An 18,518-nucleotide genomic window follows, 5' to 3' on the forward strand; every position below is an offset into this window, starting at 1 on the left:
AGCATGCCAACACCGTTACAGTGATAAGTATCTAGTCGTGTTTACTCAAGACATTTCTTCATAAATCCTGGCTTGTTGGAGAACGTTAAACTTAGCAAAGCCAGGTCCCTGTGCAGAGAGCCTCAGTAATCCAGCACTCCAAACAGGATATTGAAGAATACCTGGATTTTTTAATGTGGCTGACACCACTGTAAATGTGTTAACTTATCCAGCAACATTTTTTGTACCAGATACATTAATACAGCCCCAAAACCCCCTGAATTAAATGAACAATTTTAAAATTCAGGAAAATTTTAAAGTTAACAATGATTAATGGAGTTCTCCACCATCCTGATTAGCACACTGCCATCTTGCTCACTTAGGATGCCTGATGTCCACCTCCAGCACAAGGTCATCTGGGATCTCAAACAGCTCAGGATCGTTGCCGTTGGCCTGGAGCAGAAGGGGCAGGACATCAAAGCGTCCTCTGGGGGCCTTCCATCCCTGCTGTATGCAGATCTGAGGTGCAGGGACAAAACACTCACATTACATTATAGTAACTCAAAGATAAGAGTTATGATAGAGGACTTTTACAAGATGTTTTATTGGTAATGGGTGCATCCCACCCCCCACCCCCCCCCCCCCCCAAAAAAAGGGCTACACTTCAGAAATATCCACTTCTTTTCTTTTTTTTTTTGAAAACCTGCAATTTCCCTCTGTAATTATCAATCACGCTGCACTAGATAATCAGCCCAGCAACAGGGGGTTCAGGACACATGCTGTCTCTCCTGACACACACACACATGCACACAACACACAGGCTTTATAAAGATCATTTTAATGATTTTTCACTTTGCAGTGATTGTGGTTTTTTTATTTATTTTAATTTAAAAGATACCTAATAATAGAACGTCACCCTACTGAGTTTTACCCGTGTTCTGAGGAGGCCAATGTCATTACCATCTGAAGTCTCACCTCAGTAAGCTCCAGGGAGGCGGGGTCTCCCTGCACAGACCCGTCGGCCTGCTTGTAGCCGGCGTAGCGAATTAGCTGGCTATTCCATACCCGGAAATCATGCTTGCCATCTGTCCTCTGGGGGAAAATGGTGATAGCCGACCTGCATATAAGATTCAAGACCTGAAGATCATGGTGATAGTGCAGAGATCCTCCTGACAGACCTCCTGATGGTCCAGTCACTTGTCTTCCCACTTTATGAGACCACTGGTATTCCCACTTTAACACGCATCGATGAGACCACTGGTATGCACTGGTAGCATTCGACACGGCATTGAAAGGCACTAGATATAGAATACTGTAGTTTAATACCAGATTGCATGTTAGATGTCATTCTCCTACAACACTCAAACACTTAAGGCCAGTGTATGTTTTTTGTAATACATAAATGTATACCACACAGCTGAGACTGAGCGCTTGGCTCTCTGACTTGTTTCTCATTACAGGGCTCAGAGCTGCGAGCGGGTGGCACAGGGCTGAATCTTGTAAGAAAGTCCCATCAGTGCTTTTTATAAAGTACATGAGTGACTGGAAATCTGGGTCACTTGACTGCCTGGGAAAGTATCAAGTGCACTTGCTCTTAAGCAGAGAAGAGTTCCTCGACGTGTCCCGAACGGAGCACAGGTGGAGACAGCTCTGGATGACGTAACGAGAGCACAGAGATGTCTGAAGTATGGGAGATAAAAAGGTTCTCCCCAGGATTCTCTACCTCTCTGTCCCTCTCTTCAAATCTGCATCTTTCTCTTTTTCTGTCCCCATCTCTCTCTGTCCTCATCTCCTCCACCATTCGCGCATCTCTCTCTCTCATTCCCTCTCTATCTTCCTTCCTCCAGCCCTCTCTCCATTTCTCTTTCCCTCCGTCCCCCTGCTTTCCCCCTTTCTTCCAGTTTCTTATCAAGCTCGTTAGAGTGGCGCTAATTAGAGCAGAGGGTTCTAATTAACCAGGGTCAGTGCTGCTCCAAGAAACTCTCAAGCAAAGTGACCAATACAGACACAAACACACACACACACACACAGAGAGAGAGTGAGAGAGAGAGAGAGAGAGAGAGAGAGAGAGAGAGAGAGAGAGAGAGAGAGAGAGAGAGAGAGAGAGAGAGAGAAGTAGAGAGAGCGACAAGAGAAGGCAAAACATGTCACTGACTAATGACAAGTGGAAAGGTTTTTAGACCTTTTTTAGGGTGGGAGGGACAAGACAAGGCCAGCAATGAACACTAAAGGATACAAGATTAAACAAAGATGGACTTCAGATCCCAGAAATGAATTCCTACCACTTACCTAAGGTTGCCTTTGTTAGTGGCATACTTGATGTGATTACAGATGTAGTTAAACATCCCGTGAGCTGTTGTGCAGTCTCGAGCATCAAACACCTACCCAAACACAATGCCCTGATCAGCATATTCACAATGTCATTGCTGTCATGCCTGGTGTGGAAGTAAGTCAAGTCACTGGATTACAGACGACAGGAGTGATGTCCACTGCTAACAGCTGTGGAAGGTGGTACCTGTAGCTTGGACCACTGGATTCTCCCTACACAACGGGCAGCATTCCTCCAGGCGTGTTTGGCGCCGTATATCAACTCAGTGTCTTTAAGCTGGTATGTTCCAGAAGATTCTATCTCTTTCTTCACCTCCTCCAGTCTGTCCATGTGTGCCTTGGACCCACACCTGCTCTCACATGAATAATGCCATCATTAGCATTAGCTATTGAACACAGGTCCGATGAAAATGTATCATCCAAGCCTTACAATGCTAATCGATGCTACAGTCAAAGCCACAGTAAGGACGTTACCAATATAACAACAAGCGAAGCTAATGTTTTCCTTCACTTGGTAGAGATTTTTGTTTGCAGAGATGGGAACTCAGTTAAGGGCAGTTTTTACTCTTTACATTGTGATCAGTTTATAAATTTATAAAGTGATGTGTGCTCCTGCCTTTTGATTGAAGTGTAGTATTGATTGATGAAGTCTGTGGCCAGGGGCAACAGTTCCTCTTTGGTTAGGACTTCATCTGGTTTGCGACCCTGGTTTGGCACCATCACCGAGCCTATGCACACTCTCTCAGTGCAGATCGGCACCTGCAATTCATAATCAGTCACCTAACGTGATTTAAACTGCAGTGCGCAAGCCCAGGAGCTCCTTACAAGGAGCCAAGGAATCACTAGTGGTCCCAGACTTTCATTACTGACTCCATGCCTTTTATATTACTTTCAATGTAGTTACCAAATAATTCACAGCACAGTAGGTTCTGAATAATACATTAATATTGATCATTAAAGAATAAGCGTGGAATTCAAAATGTTATTAGCAAAAGGCATTATGAGATCACCTAAGAGCAGCCTTCTGCTTGTGTAGCCTGTTCCTGCCCCAGTGCTGCTTGTCAGACATGTGGCCTAAATTTGCAGCTAACAACCATTTACTGTCCCCTAATATGTTCGTTAAGCCATTCCTGCCGCTGTGGCACTAATAAACAGGATGTCTGTTTTTGCACTGAAGCCAGGCGTGGCAGATTTCATCAGAGCTGAGAGAAGAAGCAGTGAGGTGGGTGATGTGTCTTAGCCGGAGCCTTGGGCAAGCTCATATGGTCAGTGGAATAAGATTAGAACCAAAGCACCACTTTGGGTAGGCGCCAACATGGGCGCTAGATGAGAAGCAAAAACGTTGGAGGCCAAGAAGAAATTTAACGATAGACCAACAACAGCTAGCTGAACGGAAACAGAGACCGCCCCTGCGTCGTCGCCCTTCATCGAAGCAGACTGGACCAGGACCGCTTTGCAGGCCACACAAGAGAGCCTTGAGTGTGGCAGGGTGCAGCCCAAATTTCGCCTGAGGGCTGGAGTTGTGCAAGCAGTGCACCAAGGACAATTCTAAACCCGGAGCAAGGACCAGACACCGAGGCAGGCCGGCCGCTGCCATAGCCTGGACTGCACGTGCTCCACACACAACCTAGACCACTAACAAACCGCCCAACCAAGTGATTAAGAGATACGGCACATGGTGCTTAACGTCGGCGTGTTAAAAATAAAACAAAAAGACTTTCATTTGCCTCTGCACATCCGAGGCAGTGTGAATTGAGACCCTGCAGCTGCTTCTTTCTGTAAAATGGGGGGATGCACCCCCTCCCCCCAAAAAATCCTATGTGTGTGATATATTCTAAATCATACGAGGTGTAATTAATCGTGATTAGAATGAAACAGCAGGCACTCAGCAGCAGTGCGTAGAACCTTGCGTCCCTATAGAGGGAACTGCGAGGGTGAGGCAGAGAGATGTCCATGAGAGTCCTCATGCATATTACTCTCACGTCACTTTTTAGTGCATGAAAGCCAAATCTAAATCTCATCCTCAGTTTGACGTATGGAAAGGAGAGAGACAGTTAGATGTCAACCAAGAGTCATCTATGTATGGCTACTCCTTCTTATATGCATTACTGGATAATTCACACATATGGTGAGTCAGTGAATGTAAAGTAATATAATTAACAGGGAAAGTCACTTTTTCCACTGTGTGAGCATACATGCCTGTTGCTAAATTTCAAGATACTTATTTTAGCTATTTTAGATTCTTAAGATTTCAAATGTTTGAAGTCAAAACAAAAACATGAAACTACAAGGCTCTTTCTTTCCTTTCTTTTCTTTTTTTAATGAATGTTCAAGGTTAAGAACATGGAAATGCCAAATTCTAAATCACCATTTGACTAGCTCCTGTGCAACTAATGTTGCAGTAGCCAAGAAACCACTGAGCAAGGTCTCCTGAAATAGCTCACGCAGATACAGATAGGGTAAGCACCCTCAATTTACAGCGGAAATCCTGCACTTTAGCCTTTCTAGTCACTGCCTTTCCATACACTCATTATCTTCTTAGTTCAAGTCTTCCTTAGTAGTCCTCATTGTTGTTACCTCATCGTTGGAATTATTGTAAGGCATCTTTCAGCAAACAAATAATAGCACGATAAAATAAATCGAATGTATTATTATTATTGTTTTTATTATTATTATTATTCAGGTGGTTCATTCCAGTCCTACCTTGTCGGCATTGAGATGTAGGGTGTCGTTGTACACCACCCCAGTCTCCCAGTTCTTTACCTTCATGTACTTGGGGCATTTGGTGGGACTCCCATTTTGAAGGGTCTTAGTAGGGGACCCTTTGTCCTGGGGTGGTGACTGTGGAGGGCCAAAGGTAAATAGTGTTAAATGATAACTGAACAAAGACTCCTTTGTCTAATACCGTGCAGTAGGATCCCCAACATGTACTGTACAAATACTCTCTGTTCTCGTACCAACATGGCATACTGTCTGTTCACTCTGGGGTCCTGCAAATCCCCCTTTATCACCTCCCTCTTCTTATTTCCTTTCATTCCCAAATCTGGAGGATTTGGACATGATGCTGAATAAAAGTATGACCCCACAACTTCATTCTGGGGTCATACCTGTACTTCTGAACACCCCTATTCACAATGCATTCATTTCAATAAATCTTTGACTTTGTTCTTAGAGAAGTGGCCAGGGCTAATCGCAATATGAAATACAATTCAGACCATTTCTTGTGCTTTGGCTTCAGATACTGACTGGATTTGGATAAAACTGTACTTAGATCAACATGAATGGATCAGTTTTACCCAGGGCTCCAAGTACCTGTACTGGGGACATAGACAGGCAACAGAATGTTCTCGCTGGAAGACTTAATGGCAATCCTCCAGTCTTGAGGCCTTATTTTACTTCATATTATAATGATCAAGGAAGAAAATCACATTCTCACAAACCAAGGCAATCAAGACTATTAAGTAGTCGAATAAGTGAGTTCTTATTGTACTTCCTTAGCATGTGTAGTGCCGATATTGACTATTATACAGTCACTGTAAATTGTTTCTGGGTGAGTAGATACCCAGAATTTTCTTTTCTTTGGGTCAAAAGAAAATCAATCTAATGGCCATAACTGTTCCAGAAATCGGCTGCTTCATAAGCCTATGGTACAGGCACTTTAGTGAGTATGTAATTGTAGCATTTTCCCTGGACGTGAATGAAAACGTCAGTGGCCCATTGGTGCCTCTTATCCTGTTGTACAATGGTAGCTGCCCTCCTCCTGACCTACCTGGATTCCATACAAGAGAACATGTCTTCGCAAAGGCCAAAGGCCAATTTTCAGAGCTAACGAACATTACCAAAGCAACCTCATATTGCTATGGCTGAATGAAATTTTAATACTTGTGGACCTTAGTGTAGTCTTCTTAGATGGGTGAAACAACTCCTCCGCAATGGTTACCACAAACCACCAAGTTACTAATATACTGTATATTGTTCTCCTGCTTCATGCATTTAGCCTTAGGCTATTGTGACTTTGTAAAAATATGATAATATGTGGTGTTGCTACTTTCTTCCACATTGTATTATTACAAACCAGGCACCTGGCCTTGAAAGCATGTAGGTAAATAAGTAAGAAACTAGAAACCAACAAATACAAGAAAACAAGGTGTAAGGGGCTTTAGGGTGCATTGACCTACCCTGACCCTCATTGCTTATGACCAAGGTCAGAAATATTTTCAGGTAAAGGCTTAATGAGTGTAAAACCTTAAAAAAAAATCCTACTCAAAATTCAAATTGCAAAGTATGATGGGAAGAGCAGGTTCTATTGCATAGTCTCTATAGGTTGTAAGAATATGTGTAAGAGCTTTATAATGTTTCTAATATGTTAAAATATGTTTTGGCAGAGTTTTACCATTCACTTAGACTAATTTAGGGTTTAATCAAGCAAACATGCACATCAGAGAACAAATACATCACAGAGAATTAGTGTAGTCAAAATCTTAGAGCCAGTTCCCAGACAACAGTTCACACTGTTCAGTTAGTATTTAGGATTTTATATTATATTCCAATCTAGAAAGTTGAGCTTTACATGGGTTTAAGGTAGCACAGGATCTGTAATACTAACCAAATTGGTACATATTACAATTGGATAGATATTGTAATGAGGCTATACAAATGATACTTTAAATAAGAGAACTACAGCATGGACAATATTGCCATTACCCATGAAAGGCTACGTTAATCTGTTCAGGGCGGCATGAATAAAATCTGCACAAACCACATGGCTTATGCTTCAAACTCACACCCAGTTCAAGCACAACATGGGGATGAGATATGTGATATTTTGGGATGTCCACTTGGAAAATTATCAGCTAATAATAAATAGAAAGCAATAAACTCAAAGGCCAGAGATATTATGCCTGATTAAAGCCCTATATGTTCACCTTCTACACCACTGTAGTAGTTTAATTGCCTGAATTGTATTTGGTACCTCGCCAAACATCAAAAAGGAATTGTAGGCTGTTTCTCATATTTAAAGATAACAGGAGCTATGACCATAAGTTTGGGTTGCAGCATGAGGCTGAAAGTTCATTCACTGTTTATTCACACTGACCAAACTGCCTACTGCAGGCTTACAACTACAGAGGTGTTATAACAAGCTCTGACCTCCATAATGAAGCTTTAGAATATGCTCCAACCTCCACAATGAAGGAACCTCCCAGCAAAGTCAAACAAAACATTAGTTCTAGATGGCCGTCTTGCCATTGCTCTGCAGACACTGTTTCTAACCCATCCTTGGAGACCACTGAGTGGATTCTAATCTAGTGTGATGAAAATGTATCTGACATGCTTCTGAACTGCCTTTCAGACAGCATGCCAATTCATCAGCCTCTGACGTGCTTTGGCCCTGTGGCAGTTCTTCCACTTAAATTCACCCTTGTGTGGATTTACCACTTCCTGTTTAGTCTGCTTTTAGTCAGTTTTCATCTGGAATTGCCAGAAAGGTTGCTTCTTAGCTACAGCATCAAAATGTGATTCAAATGTTAGCTATTCTTTACATTTCTAATGTGACATAAGGCATTGATGACCAGACCCACTATAAGTATGTGGGAATGTGTTAATTCATGACTGGAGTATCCTTTCCTATTGCTATTCCTTAACTTATCAACAATTCCTCAGTACATGTCCTTTATTACAAAGCTCCACAATAATATGAATGAATTGTGGACCCCAATAAAAAAGCTACAATATTTTACAGTTAGTTAGTAGGAGGGTTGTGACATTTTTACAATTTTATAATTCTGATGTATTTGACATATTTAGATGCCAACTCTTCACATCGTGACATTTCATGCTACTGTGATCATTGTTTCCTTATGTATTGTAATGTATTCTAATGTATTCATGAAGAAAAATGAATGGCAAGAGCCAGGAAATACTGTTACACATTCCGCATCACCACATGCAAGGTGACATTAGATAGATAGATAGATAGATAGATAGATAGATAGATAGATAGATAGATAGATAGATAGATAGATAGATAGATAGATAGATAGATAGATAGATAGATAGATAGATAGATAGATAGATAGATAGATAGATAGATAGATAGATAGATAGATAGATAGATAGATAGATATTTGTTGATCCCTTTAGAGGAAATTTGGGTGTTGAGGGTGCACAAACAAATGAGACATAACTGCACAAATATACACATACACAGACATATGCAAATACACAATCTGGCATTACAGTGACTTTTCAGCAGTCTAATTATGTTTCTGTATGCAGCACTACAAAGGCAGACATTTGTGGTTCAGTCTCCTCTGTCATGGTGCTTCCTATCATCTCTTTGGCATGAGCATGGTTTATTAACCATCAAGTTATTCTAGATTTAGCTTTCAGCACAGAACACCCTGCAAATATAAGAAATACCCTGCCCCATTAAGGTCACCAGCAATCACCTCACATCTGACTCATAGATCAAACATATGTGTCAGTGTTTGTTTTCTTGACACTACAACATGAACACCCACGTTGTGTTTACAAATGTCAGGAAGGACCGCTCACTTTGCTCAGTAAGCGGTTATTCCATGTGCAGTGTGACAGACTTCCAGATAACCAACTTCCTTAACTAGGACATTCTGCATGGTGGGGTTGCACATTTATCTGGGTCTCAGGTGAGATGAAATGGAAAGTGTAGTGTTTGTACTCTTCTTGCAAAAGCACATAAACAGGGCAGAGAGGTCCTGATCTGACAGAGGAAGAAAGAGAAACAGAGAGAGGGAGACAGACAGAGAGAGAGAGAGAGAGAATCAGACAGATAAAAACATACACAGAGTGAAAACATAGTGTTCTCTCTCCTGGGTGGCAGGGGTTTTGAGGGTCAAGTTGAGTGAAAATGATATTACAGTGTGTCAGAGCAGATCACTTGACATCTCAACCTTTAAATATCTTTAAACGACAGTTATGACAGCATAGGGTCTGACCATAACAATAGCTCTCTGACTGCCACAATTACAATCATTTATGAGACTCTTATAAGCTATATAATATCAAAACCATATAGCTATATTAACCATTTTCATAAGAATTAGACTGCTTCAGAAACCATTGCAATATACCATTGATAACACCACATACTTTCCAGTTTCTGACAGAAAAGCATTGAGGTTAAATGGTTCAACCTCACAGAACTCTCTCTCTCTCTCTCTCTCTCTCTCTCTCTCTCTCTCTCTCTCTCTCTCTCTCTCTCTCTCTCTCTCTCTCTCTCTCTCTCTCATACACTGCTCAGCTGCCAAGGTTTCAGAGGGGTTTATCCCCCAGATATTTTGTATTACTAAAGGGGGGTAATGACTGTCCTTTTTTGCCCCTGTAGGACCACACAGCTGCAGTCATTCATGTGTCCCTCCGTTGGATCTGCTCCTTCCGTCCGCTTCCTTTTGAGGAGCAAACGCATCACAAGTGGCCGGGTGACAGTGCCACGTGCTGGGCTAGAGGCTAAGATGCCCCAGTCCCTCAGCACCAGAAACAAAGTGGGCCCTCTCTCAAGTTTCTCACTGCCACTCAGCTGTACATCAGGTGGGAGGAGCCAGTAGAAGGCTTTCCAATCAAACCAATAAGCCATACAGAAAGCCATATATGCACATGCTGCCATTGATCCACAGTGTTGATACAATTCCTTTAACGGTTAATTCAATTATCAAACGACAATATATTCATATTGTGTATGGCTGTGTGAAAACGTGATTCCACTTTTATCTTTTCACAATGATGATGCATATATGTACAGGCATTTTTGATTTAATAGGTTCCTTCAAAACTAAAAGTCTCACAATAATCAACTTAGGCCGTTTTCACACTAGAGCTTTTTTCCGGAATTGCGCTATCGATTCACGGTTCGGGTTGAGTTCTTGTGTGTGAATGCCAAGCAGCGATAATGAACCCTTCCCTCAAACGAGCCCACAATCGGTCCTGGGTGCGGGCTCAAGTATTCGGAACAAGTGTGAAAACGCCCTTCATCATCGTGTTACAACGGACAGCTTGTAGCATCTGTTCTCAGTAGTTACTGATCAGGCACATTGGTGAGCAGTTTATTCGTAGATCTAGTTTGAGCTTGTTTTGCGCGCTAGCTAGCTAACAGCTACCTCTGATTTCCTTTCATCCTTTTGGTTATGTGTGTGTGCAACTAAAAAATAAGTTTGTCTAAGAGGTAATTCACTTGACTTTAGCTTTAAATATAGTAGGACCACATCTATGTTCACTAAGTTCGGAGCTAACTTAGCAACGCGACTAGCATATAACTGCTAGCATTAGCCTTGTTAGCTACTATAAGGTTGCGTTTACGGATGCATAATAATGAACAATGTTACTGGTATGTAGCACTTCAGTTTTTAGTTTATGTGCTCTGACGTAAACCTGTGTGTATTTTATTATTATTATTTGCTTTCAGTGCCACACAGCCATTCAGCACATTACCACGGAGTATTTACATTAGTTGATGCGTCGTGTGTAAGCCATGACTTTCTCTTCGGTATAAACGCTAGATTTCTCAGTAATATATAAAGGTATTTTACATATATACATACAACGGCATTTCGACAAATCACCCTCCCAGTCTACTATTCTGGAGGTGTCTGGAAGACTTTCTCCTGCTGATAAGGTGAGTTTGCTCATATAACAGGTTTATCATCCTGGTAATTCACTCGCATATTGTTTAGGCCTAATCCTATTTCTTATTTTTGCCCGTTGTTTAAAATCACGGCACGTCTAAGTAGGTTACGTAGGCTTTACGTAGGTTAAACAGACTCGACGCGTTTTTCTCAGACATTTCCAATATGCTGTCCTGAGCTATGGTGTTGTCTGCAGGTCATAACTTCGGTCGGTCTCCCAGTAAAACAACACTGCTGGATTACCAGGCTACTAGTGAATTGTATAGCTAGCTATTGAGACGTAGCAATAGCCAATGCCAGATTTTTATGCTTGTTATGAAGACAACGACCATGATACACTGAAACGACAATTAACTAATATTTTTTATTAAATATTACGAAAATACTTGTGTGTTTCTTTGGTCGTTTTCGCAGCCATTTTTCCCGTGATTCACAAGAAATGTAACATTACACTCTGTTTGGAGTGCCTCGATATACATGCTTGGAAAATGGCTATGTATATGTTGATATATGTAGTTATATATGCACCTTAACATATGTGAGCAGTTTTGCATATTTTAATGCACAGCCTAATGAGGCAGTTAAATACACCCACACACTCATGCGCAGATGTCACTATTTGGGTAGGTGGCAATAGACACTGGAATGCATTCACAAATACATTATTAGATTCTGCAATATGCTTAGAACTCAAGGGTGGCAGTAAAGACTCAGAATGAGGTGACTTCCATGAACAGCAAGACTGTTCAGGCCTATGTCTGGCATATAGCCATTTGCTAAGGATAGAATCAGCAGCTGCCAAAAGTAGCTCTCAGGCTACAAGTTGTTGTTTTGTTTTGTTTTGTTTTGTTTTTTATGTATTCTCTACAAGGCATGGGAATCTGATCATTGTGATTAGATCACAACTCAGCCTGCAAATGTTTGTTTTTTATATCCAAAAATGCAAATATAAAATGATAAATGGAAACTTATTAAATGGAAGGAACCTCCCACACTCCAACGGCCTAACTGTACATTCAGAATCTCTTTCCTCACTCTTATAACTACATGCTTTGTATATTACTTTCAGTGTTATTACTGAATAATGCACAGTAATTTCTGAATAATATACACTAAGAACAACAATTACATGATAAACCTGGAGGTTAGGGGGCAAAGATTGCTTGTTTGTTTTACCTTGTCACTCTGTGAGTATGGGTTGTTCAGCACTGTAGGCATAGAGTCTTTTCTCCAGAGGTCATCGAACACTCTGTCGTTATGGGACGCCAGATGTATGTTGCCATCTATCCCCACACCAAGGCCTCTGAAAGTCACAAACACTTCAGATCACCACTCAGCGCTTGTCTTGAGAACGCACACACACAAAAGTACATATACACAGAAGAACATACACACTGAGGACTGGCAAGATTTCTGGAGCGGTATTTAGTGTTAGTTTAAAGCCAGGACTGACACCATCAGCTTAATAAAGTGTTTAGATTTACTCGGAAATTCCATTTAGTTCTTAGTGCATTACGAGCTAAAATGCAGGAGAAGTGTATCTGTTATTCACATGGTAAGCAATTCATAGTGCTGTGTACATTCACATTGCATGTAAAACTGGACCAGTCATTTTCTCATTATGTATCACAAATCTTTCGTTTGCAGTATGAACAGCAAAAAAAACCCACACAGAATCTGGCATTTTCAATTCTGATTTGGGCCACTTACATATGTGGTTGTGAAGTCTGATATGTATCCAATCTGCAGCATGCCACCACTGTCTGAACAGTCGGATTGGATTTCATGCAAGAGTGTTACATCAGTCCAGGTCAACAATCCTCTTAATTTCACACTGACAATAAGGCAAGATGGACGACCGCAGACACTTCCAGTCATTCCTCTCCAGTGATGGAGCTGCGATGAATCCACAGAGAGCCACATTTCTCGCCGCATTATAATCTGTTATTGAATTTGCAGCCAGCCTCCACCAATCATTAACATAACCGTTGAACTGAATGCCTTGGACTGGATTATTTAGATTATTTTAATTTCGGGCCTAGGACAGCAAACAGCAGTTGCCAAATACAGTCTTGAATGAAGGGTAACAAAGTCACTGAGTAAACAAACACTTGTGCTATAAATACCTCGCAGGGTGTTTTTTCCCCAGGTTTGCACTGTATGATGGGAATCGTAGTGACACATTCACCACCAGTGTGGTACGAGTGACTAAATGTGTGGAGTGTAAGAGCGGTCGGGGCGGGTGACGAACACGTTAATGCATCATCTCCCCTGCCACAAGCTGGGAAACGGTGTCAGAGGGGAAGCTTCTACTTCTCCTGCCCATTTGATTGCATTCATGCAGTTGTAGAAAGTTACAAGGGTCACGACCTTACAGCACTCTTTCCCTGGACACTATGGGCAGTCGGCTCCTGCGATTCTACAGTTCTCATGAGCCCAAAAGCCACAGCAGAGTTTCAGAGTTCCATGTTCAACATCTTCAGTGATTATAACAGTCCTGCAGCGTCCAAATGAACGATCTGAGAGCTAATGCAAGACTGAAGCCGTTAGTTCAACATCTGTGTAGTCGACTCAACAGAAGCGTACGGGGCACACCTGCTAAACTAGTGGGCGCCTATACACATGCATTCAGGACAAACCTATCATTGCTGCACAGAGAGTTGGGTACAGGAAAGCATCTGCCTTATTTTCTAGTTTAAACACAGGTGTCATTTTGCTCCCATTAGAAGAGCAGTAAGAAAGCCTGAAAAAGTAAGTATGATGCACTGGGAGAACAGAGTGGAGCTGATTACGCTCTGTAAATGTAAACTGTAAGCGGTGCTGTGGAGGCAGACGTGCGGGTGTACTAACGCGCCACTCTCGCTCGGCCACACGTGAAACTCACACAAACACATCGCAGAGGCACATGCACCAGAGTGCTGTGCAGCCCTTCTACCTCCCACACGCACTCACTGTTTATCTCTCTCCCGCTCACCGCCTCTCTCTCTCTCTCTCTCTCCCTCTCTCTCTCTCTCCCCATCTCTCTCTCTCTCTCCCCGTCTCTCTCGCTCTGCCTGTCACTTTTTCACCCCATTTCTCACTCTCTCCCTCTGTCTCTCCCCTTCTGTTTCTCTTTTTTCTTTCTGTGTCTCCATCTCTCTCCATTCTCTCTCCTCTCTCTCCTCTCTCACACTCTCATCTATCCAGACTAGTTGTGAATCTGTGTTGGCTCCCTCCATGGGCACACATGCTGCCTGCTTCCTAGGCCTGAGTTCACTCCATCTTATCTGCATATCCGTCATAAGAGCGATCTCAGGCACAGGCAAAATAAATGCAGTATGAAATCTCTCAGCATCACCTCATTAAAGATCACGTCTGCAGCCCCTCTAAACTGAATGTGTGACAACTGGACCACATACATCAATTAAGGCATGTCTTAAGTGTTTAGCACATTTGATGGGAGTGAACATTGTAACCATCATTTAGGTGTTTAGTGGAGAGCAACACTATTACTGCAAAATGCAAACTTTTTGTAATTAGGTTTTTTTAGTTGCTGTAAAGGCTCCAATAAGTGTGATAATAATCTTCATCTTATTTTTTTTTTCCCGCTGTGGAGCATGTAGGAAGTAATTAAGCACAGGTTCTTTCTATTGTAAAGCACTTTGATGGTGTTCTCGGGGAAGAATTCTATTTGGTGCCTTTTTGGCTCATAAATCAACGATGCATCTGTTATTTGGTGAGTTGTCTTTCTGTAATTACTCCCATGCCATCACGTGCTTTTACACAAGACCTTCACGTGAGGACGCTGCACGATTGCAAGCCCCCGCAGCCCTGCGCTCAAACATCAACTCAGTACTCAGCCTTTCACATGGCGGATGCCCACCACAGCCTCTATTAGCACACTTATCTGAAAGATTGTTTACCCCTAAATGTCTTAGACTGGAGGTCTGTTATTTCCAGCAAATGCATGACTCATGTGCCCCAGGGATGGGGAAGAGTGCACTTGGGGAAATTGAAGCCTTTAGATTTGGACAAATTTTGTGGTAAATACCCTACAAATCTGATTCTTATCTGCAGCCCCCAACTATTAGTGTAATTGGCTAAACCACATCAGGTACAAGATAATGAGATTACTCAGAGGAAATGAGTGCAATGTGGCTGTATTTCCTATAAACCACTAAACTGATTTATAAATCTCCATGCATCTCGTGGCAGAAAGTATTTGTTAAAGATCCAGGTAAACACAAAACATTCATTTGGATAACTATGGAAATGACAAGGCAACTGTTCAGAGTGCCATGGTATTGAGTCTTTGATCTATTTAGCTGCATTGCTTGAACGCTAAACTTGTTAATAAAGAGTGAAAGCGAAAACATGTTGGATTTAGTAGGCTACTGTGTGTATATGTGTACGTGAGGATCATATTTATGTGTGTACACATTTGTGTGAGTTTGCACATGTGGATACTCCATGCTCGCGTGCGTATGCATACACGCATGCCTGTACCTGTGCGTGCGGGCACTCTGCCGCGGCCTCGCTCACCTCTCCACCTGCACCTCCACGTCCCGCTTCTCCACGCTGCCTCGTGGCCCGTCTCCACTCATCTCCCGTTTGCTCCCACCGCTCTTGATCAACTTCAGCACGGGCTCGATTTCCTCCAGCAGCTCGTCACTGTCCGCCACGCCGTTCAAAAGCAGTCCCCCCTCCCTCAGCAGGGCGTCCCTTGCCTCCTTGCGGGGGGAGGAGCCAGAGGAGAGGTTCTCGATGGCGCGCAGCTCTTTAGCTGTGCCCGGCGCGAGGGGCAAGCAGCGCTCGCAGGGCCTGGCCGCCAGCGGGCGCACGGGCCTGGTGACGCGCACCGTCCGGGGCCGCCCGTCCCCGCTCAGAGTAGTCTCCAGGTGCGTAGTGAAGCCCTCCGGCCCCCGGAGGATCAGCACGGCGTGGCTCTCAGGTGAGACGTTCTTTAGCGTCTCCAGCGCCCGCTCGTAGCTCAGGTCCACCAGGGGCTTGTTGTTGACGGCCAGGACTATGTCGCCCACCTGCACCAGGCCACACTCCTCGGCTGCGCCACCGCGGATCAGGTCAGAGATGATGACGGGCGGATTGCACACCCGCTGCTTGACTAGGAAACCCAGCCCGCCTATCTTGCGCTTGAAGAGGCGCACAGAGATGATGTTTGGCTGGAGCTGACACACGCTGGACTCAGGATCCTGCATGGTGACACCCCTGTGTGCTGTAACACCACTCTGGGGATGGACAGAAGGGCCAGGTGTAATGACACAGCAGACAGTGTAGAAGGAACCAGTATGCACTGGTTCTAACAGCAGGTTGATCTTTATTTGTCTTGGTTAATTCTAGCTATTTAACATTCATTCATAAAAACATTTTGTATGATTTAATAAAATGTTAGGCACACATTCAGGGCTTACTGGATAACTGAATGTGCAAAAAAAGAAAAAAAAACCGTTGCATTTATTGGAACATCTACCTGATTTACTCAGTTCTTAAAAATAGAGTACACCAGGCGTGAATTAGACTCCCTGTAGTTGTAAACCTCCTCATTCGGCGCTTTTTGTCCTGCCGCTAAACAAAGACGTGACGTGGCTCGTGAGCGGTTCTGAAGGAAAGCTACACATTTATTGGTGGAGAGTAGGGTTTAAAAACATCGCAGCAAAGCCATGTTTCGTTTCGTGGCGATCCTATGCAGAACACTGCGTGCGTAATTCCGACCGAATCTACATCGCTACAGTAATCCGAACTTTGTGAAGGAACGACACAAATAACTGCTTGTGCATACTGGTTACGGACAAGACTTCAACACCGAATATCCTACTTTAAACCTGCGCCCAGGACTACGTGGAATCTGACCTATTGACCCGACATACTGACGTGACGTTGGTATGCGTGTCATTCATGGCAAAAACAAGTAAGAAATGCGGTGAAGCAGGCTGTCACTGTTTCAGGAATCTGCCGGCGCAAGGGAGAACGCCGAAACCCAGATCGTGTAATTCAGGACCGCGGACAGCGGAACCTCCGCTTTGGCCTCGTCTCCCCTTTCCCACGAAGCTACATTACTAAAATAGACTCACATATATTGTAGGCAAATTATAATCTTACTGATGTAACGCTGTACACAATCGCCGTATCTGTCAAATTTTTGTCACAACAACAAATTCAAAGACGACATCCACAAGACCTTAGATTTACTGCTGCTGTCTTCGGTGGGGCTTTCCACTGCAGGTAATGCACAATGTGAAGATTGTTTTTTTGTATGTAACATATGAAGGAATTCACTTGACCTGAAAAATAATCATTTGACCCGAAACTATGTACACATTTGCACGTGTTCGGAAAGATAGTAGCCTGGCGTTTTTTCTAACATGCTCGCATCACAATAACTCCAATGCAAAATAAAAGCAAATGACTCAGATGGTTCAAAGTAAAATTGCAGATCTGGGGAAAAAAAGTCACTCAAATTACCATAATTGCGAAAACGCTCCAAAAATATAATTGGTCTCTTTTTCGTTCTCACCTTGAAAATGTATGGACTTTGGCGATAAAACACAGCATATAGATGCGAATAATTAAGCAATCGAACAAAGCTTGGATTACCGGGAAACACCTGCGCGTTTTGCAGTAGCCGACTCTTCAAATGGCTTTTCAGTCTACTTTTCCATAAAGCAACAAGCGCATACTTGTGGCACGTGAAGAGATAATCAGTGCACGTGTCTATAAGATATCGAGCAAGAAGTGGTTTCTCCTGTCTCTTATTTTTAGCGTGTTTTCTGAAATTGCCTATTCAAACAATAAAAAATTGCTCCCATGCTATGAAGGCTATTTTCATGTGATCATGAAGCATGGAGAAGAAGCACCTCTAGTAGGATCACTTGATTAAACTGCTGTGCGCCGTGTTGTCTTCGCCGCGAGGACTCAACAGGAGTCTAGTTGCTCTACAAAGCACTAGTTGCTCTACAAAGAGGCATCAAGCTTCCACAGTCGCAATTACACGACGCCGAACTCCTGAGTTTTGAGATTTGTCATGGTTACTACCACGACAAACTGAACAACTGTCATCTCAGGAAATCCAACTTTTTTTTTTTTAGTAAAAAAACAAAAAAGAAGGAAATGTAATATAAATACAGACTTAATCTTACCGTTTCAAAACAGTGGAAATAACCGTTACCCTTTAGTTATCTTCTCTTCGAAAATCTCCGAGGAGCAGGAAGAGTTGTGTTCTGATGTTGCTGTGCCCAACTTGAAGCAGTCACTTCAGAAGCACGGCATGTCTGTCCGTCCGTGAGGCGCCGGGTTCCTCTATAAATATGGAAGGGTGTGAAATGACTGTGCGCTCACGCCGCTTTCGTGCACAAGGATTTATTCTGCGCTCCGGCGTTTTTATTCCTGTCATCAGCAGGGTCGGTCCCACCCGTCGCACTCCCTACTTGAATGGGTGGGTTTTACAACCGCATAGATGACCTGAGCGGTGCTGAAGTGTTGCGTGTACGAGCTCCATTCAGTTTAGCTGGCTGCAATCTTTTGGTCTTGGCGTCGCAATGATAATAGCAGTTACACGCC

At 43.0% G+C, this 18,518-nt stretch overlaps 1 protein-coding gene across 2 annotated transcripts in view; it reads right to left on the reverse strand.

Annotated features, from left to right (window-relative positions):
• Positions 1-18,279, reverse strand: part of nos1 (nitric oxide synthase 1 (neuronal)) — a 43,676-nt gene extending 25,397 nt beyond the window's left edge. Inside the window, exons 1-9 of one of the 2 annotated variants that reach the window (XM_081713910.1) lie at positions 18,098-18,279; positions 15,486-16,189; positions 12,141-12,267; positions 5,011-5,148; positions 2,924-3,066; positions 2,495-2,657; positions 2,269-2,360; positions 955-1,096; positions 359-498 (exon numbers count right to left, since the gene is read on the reverse strand). In XM_081713910.1, coding sequence (XP_081570036.1) covers positions 359-498; positions 955-1,096; positions 2,269-2,360; positions 2,495-2,657; positions 2,924-3,066; positions 5,011-5,148; positions 12,141-12,267; positions 15,486-16,159 — 1,619 coding nt within the window. In that variant the 5' untranslated portion in view covers positions 16,160-16,189; positions 18,098-18,279. Of the gene's footprint in view, positions 1-358; positions 499-954; positions 1,097-2,268; positions 2,361-2,494; positions 2,658-2,923; positions 3,067-5,010; positions 5,149-12,140; positions 12,268-15,485; positions 16,190-18,097 lie in introns of those variants that run through there. The other variant, XM_035530295.2, reaches the window with a different exon arrangement.
• Between the last annotated feature and the right edge of the window lie 239 nt (positions 18,280-18,518).

The sequence above is a fragment of the Electrophorus electricus genome, chromosome 5 (genome assembly GCF_041902795.1).
Source record: "Electrophorus electricus isolate QZ-2024a chromosome 5, ASM4190279v1, whole genome shotgun sequence".
In the NCBI taxonomy this organism is placed as follows: domain Eukaryota; kingdom Metazoa; phylum Chordata; class Actinopteri; order Gymnotiformes; family Gymnotidae; genus Electrophorus; species Electrophorus electricus.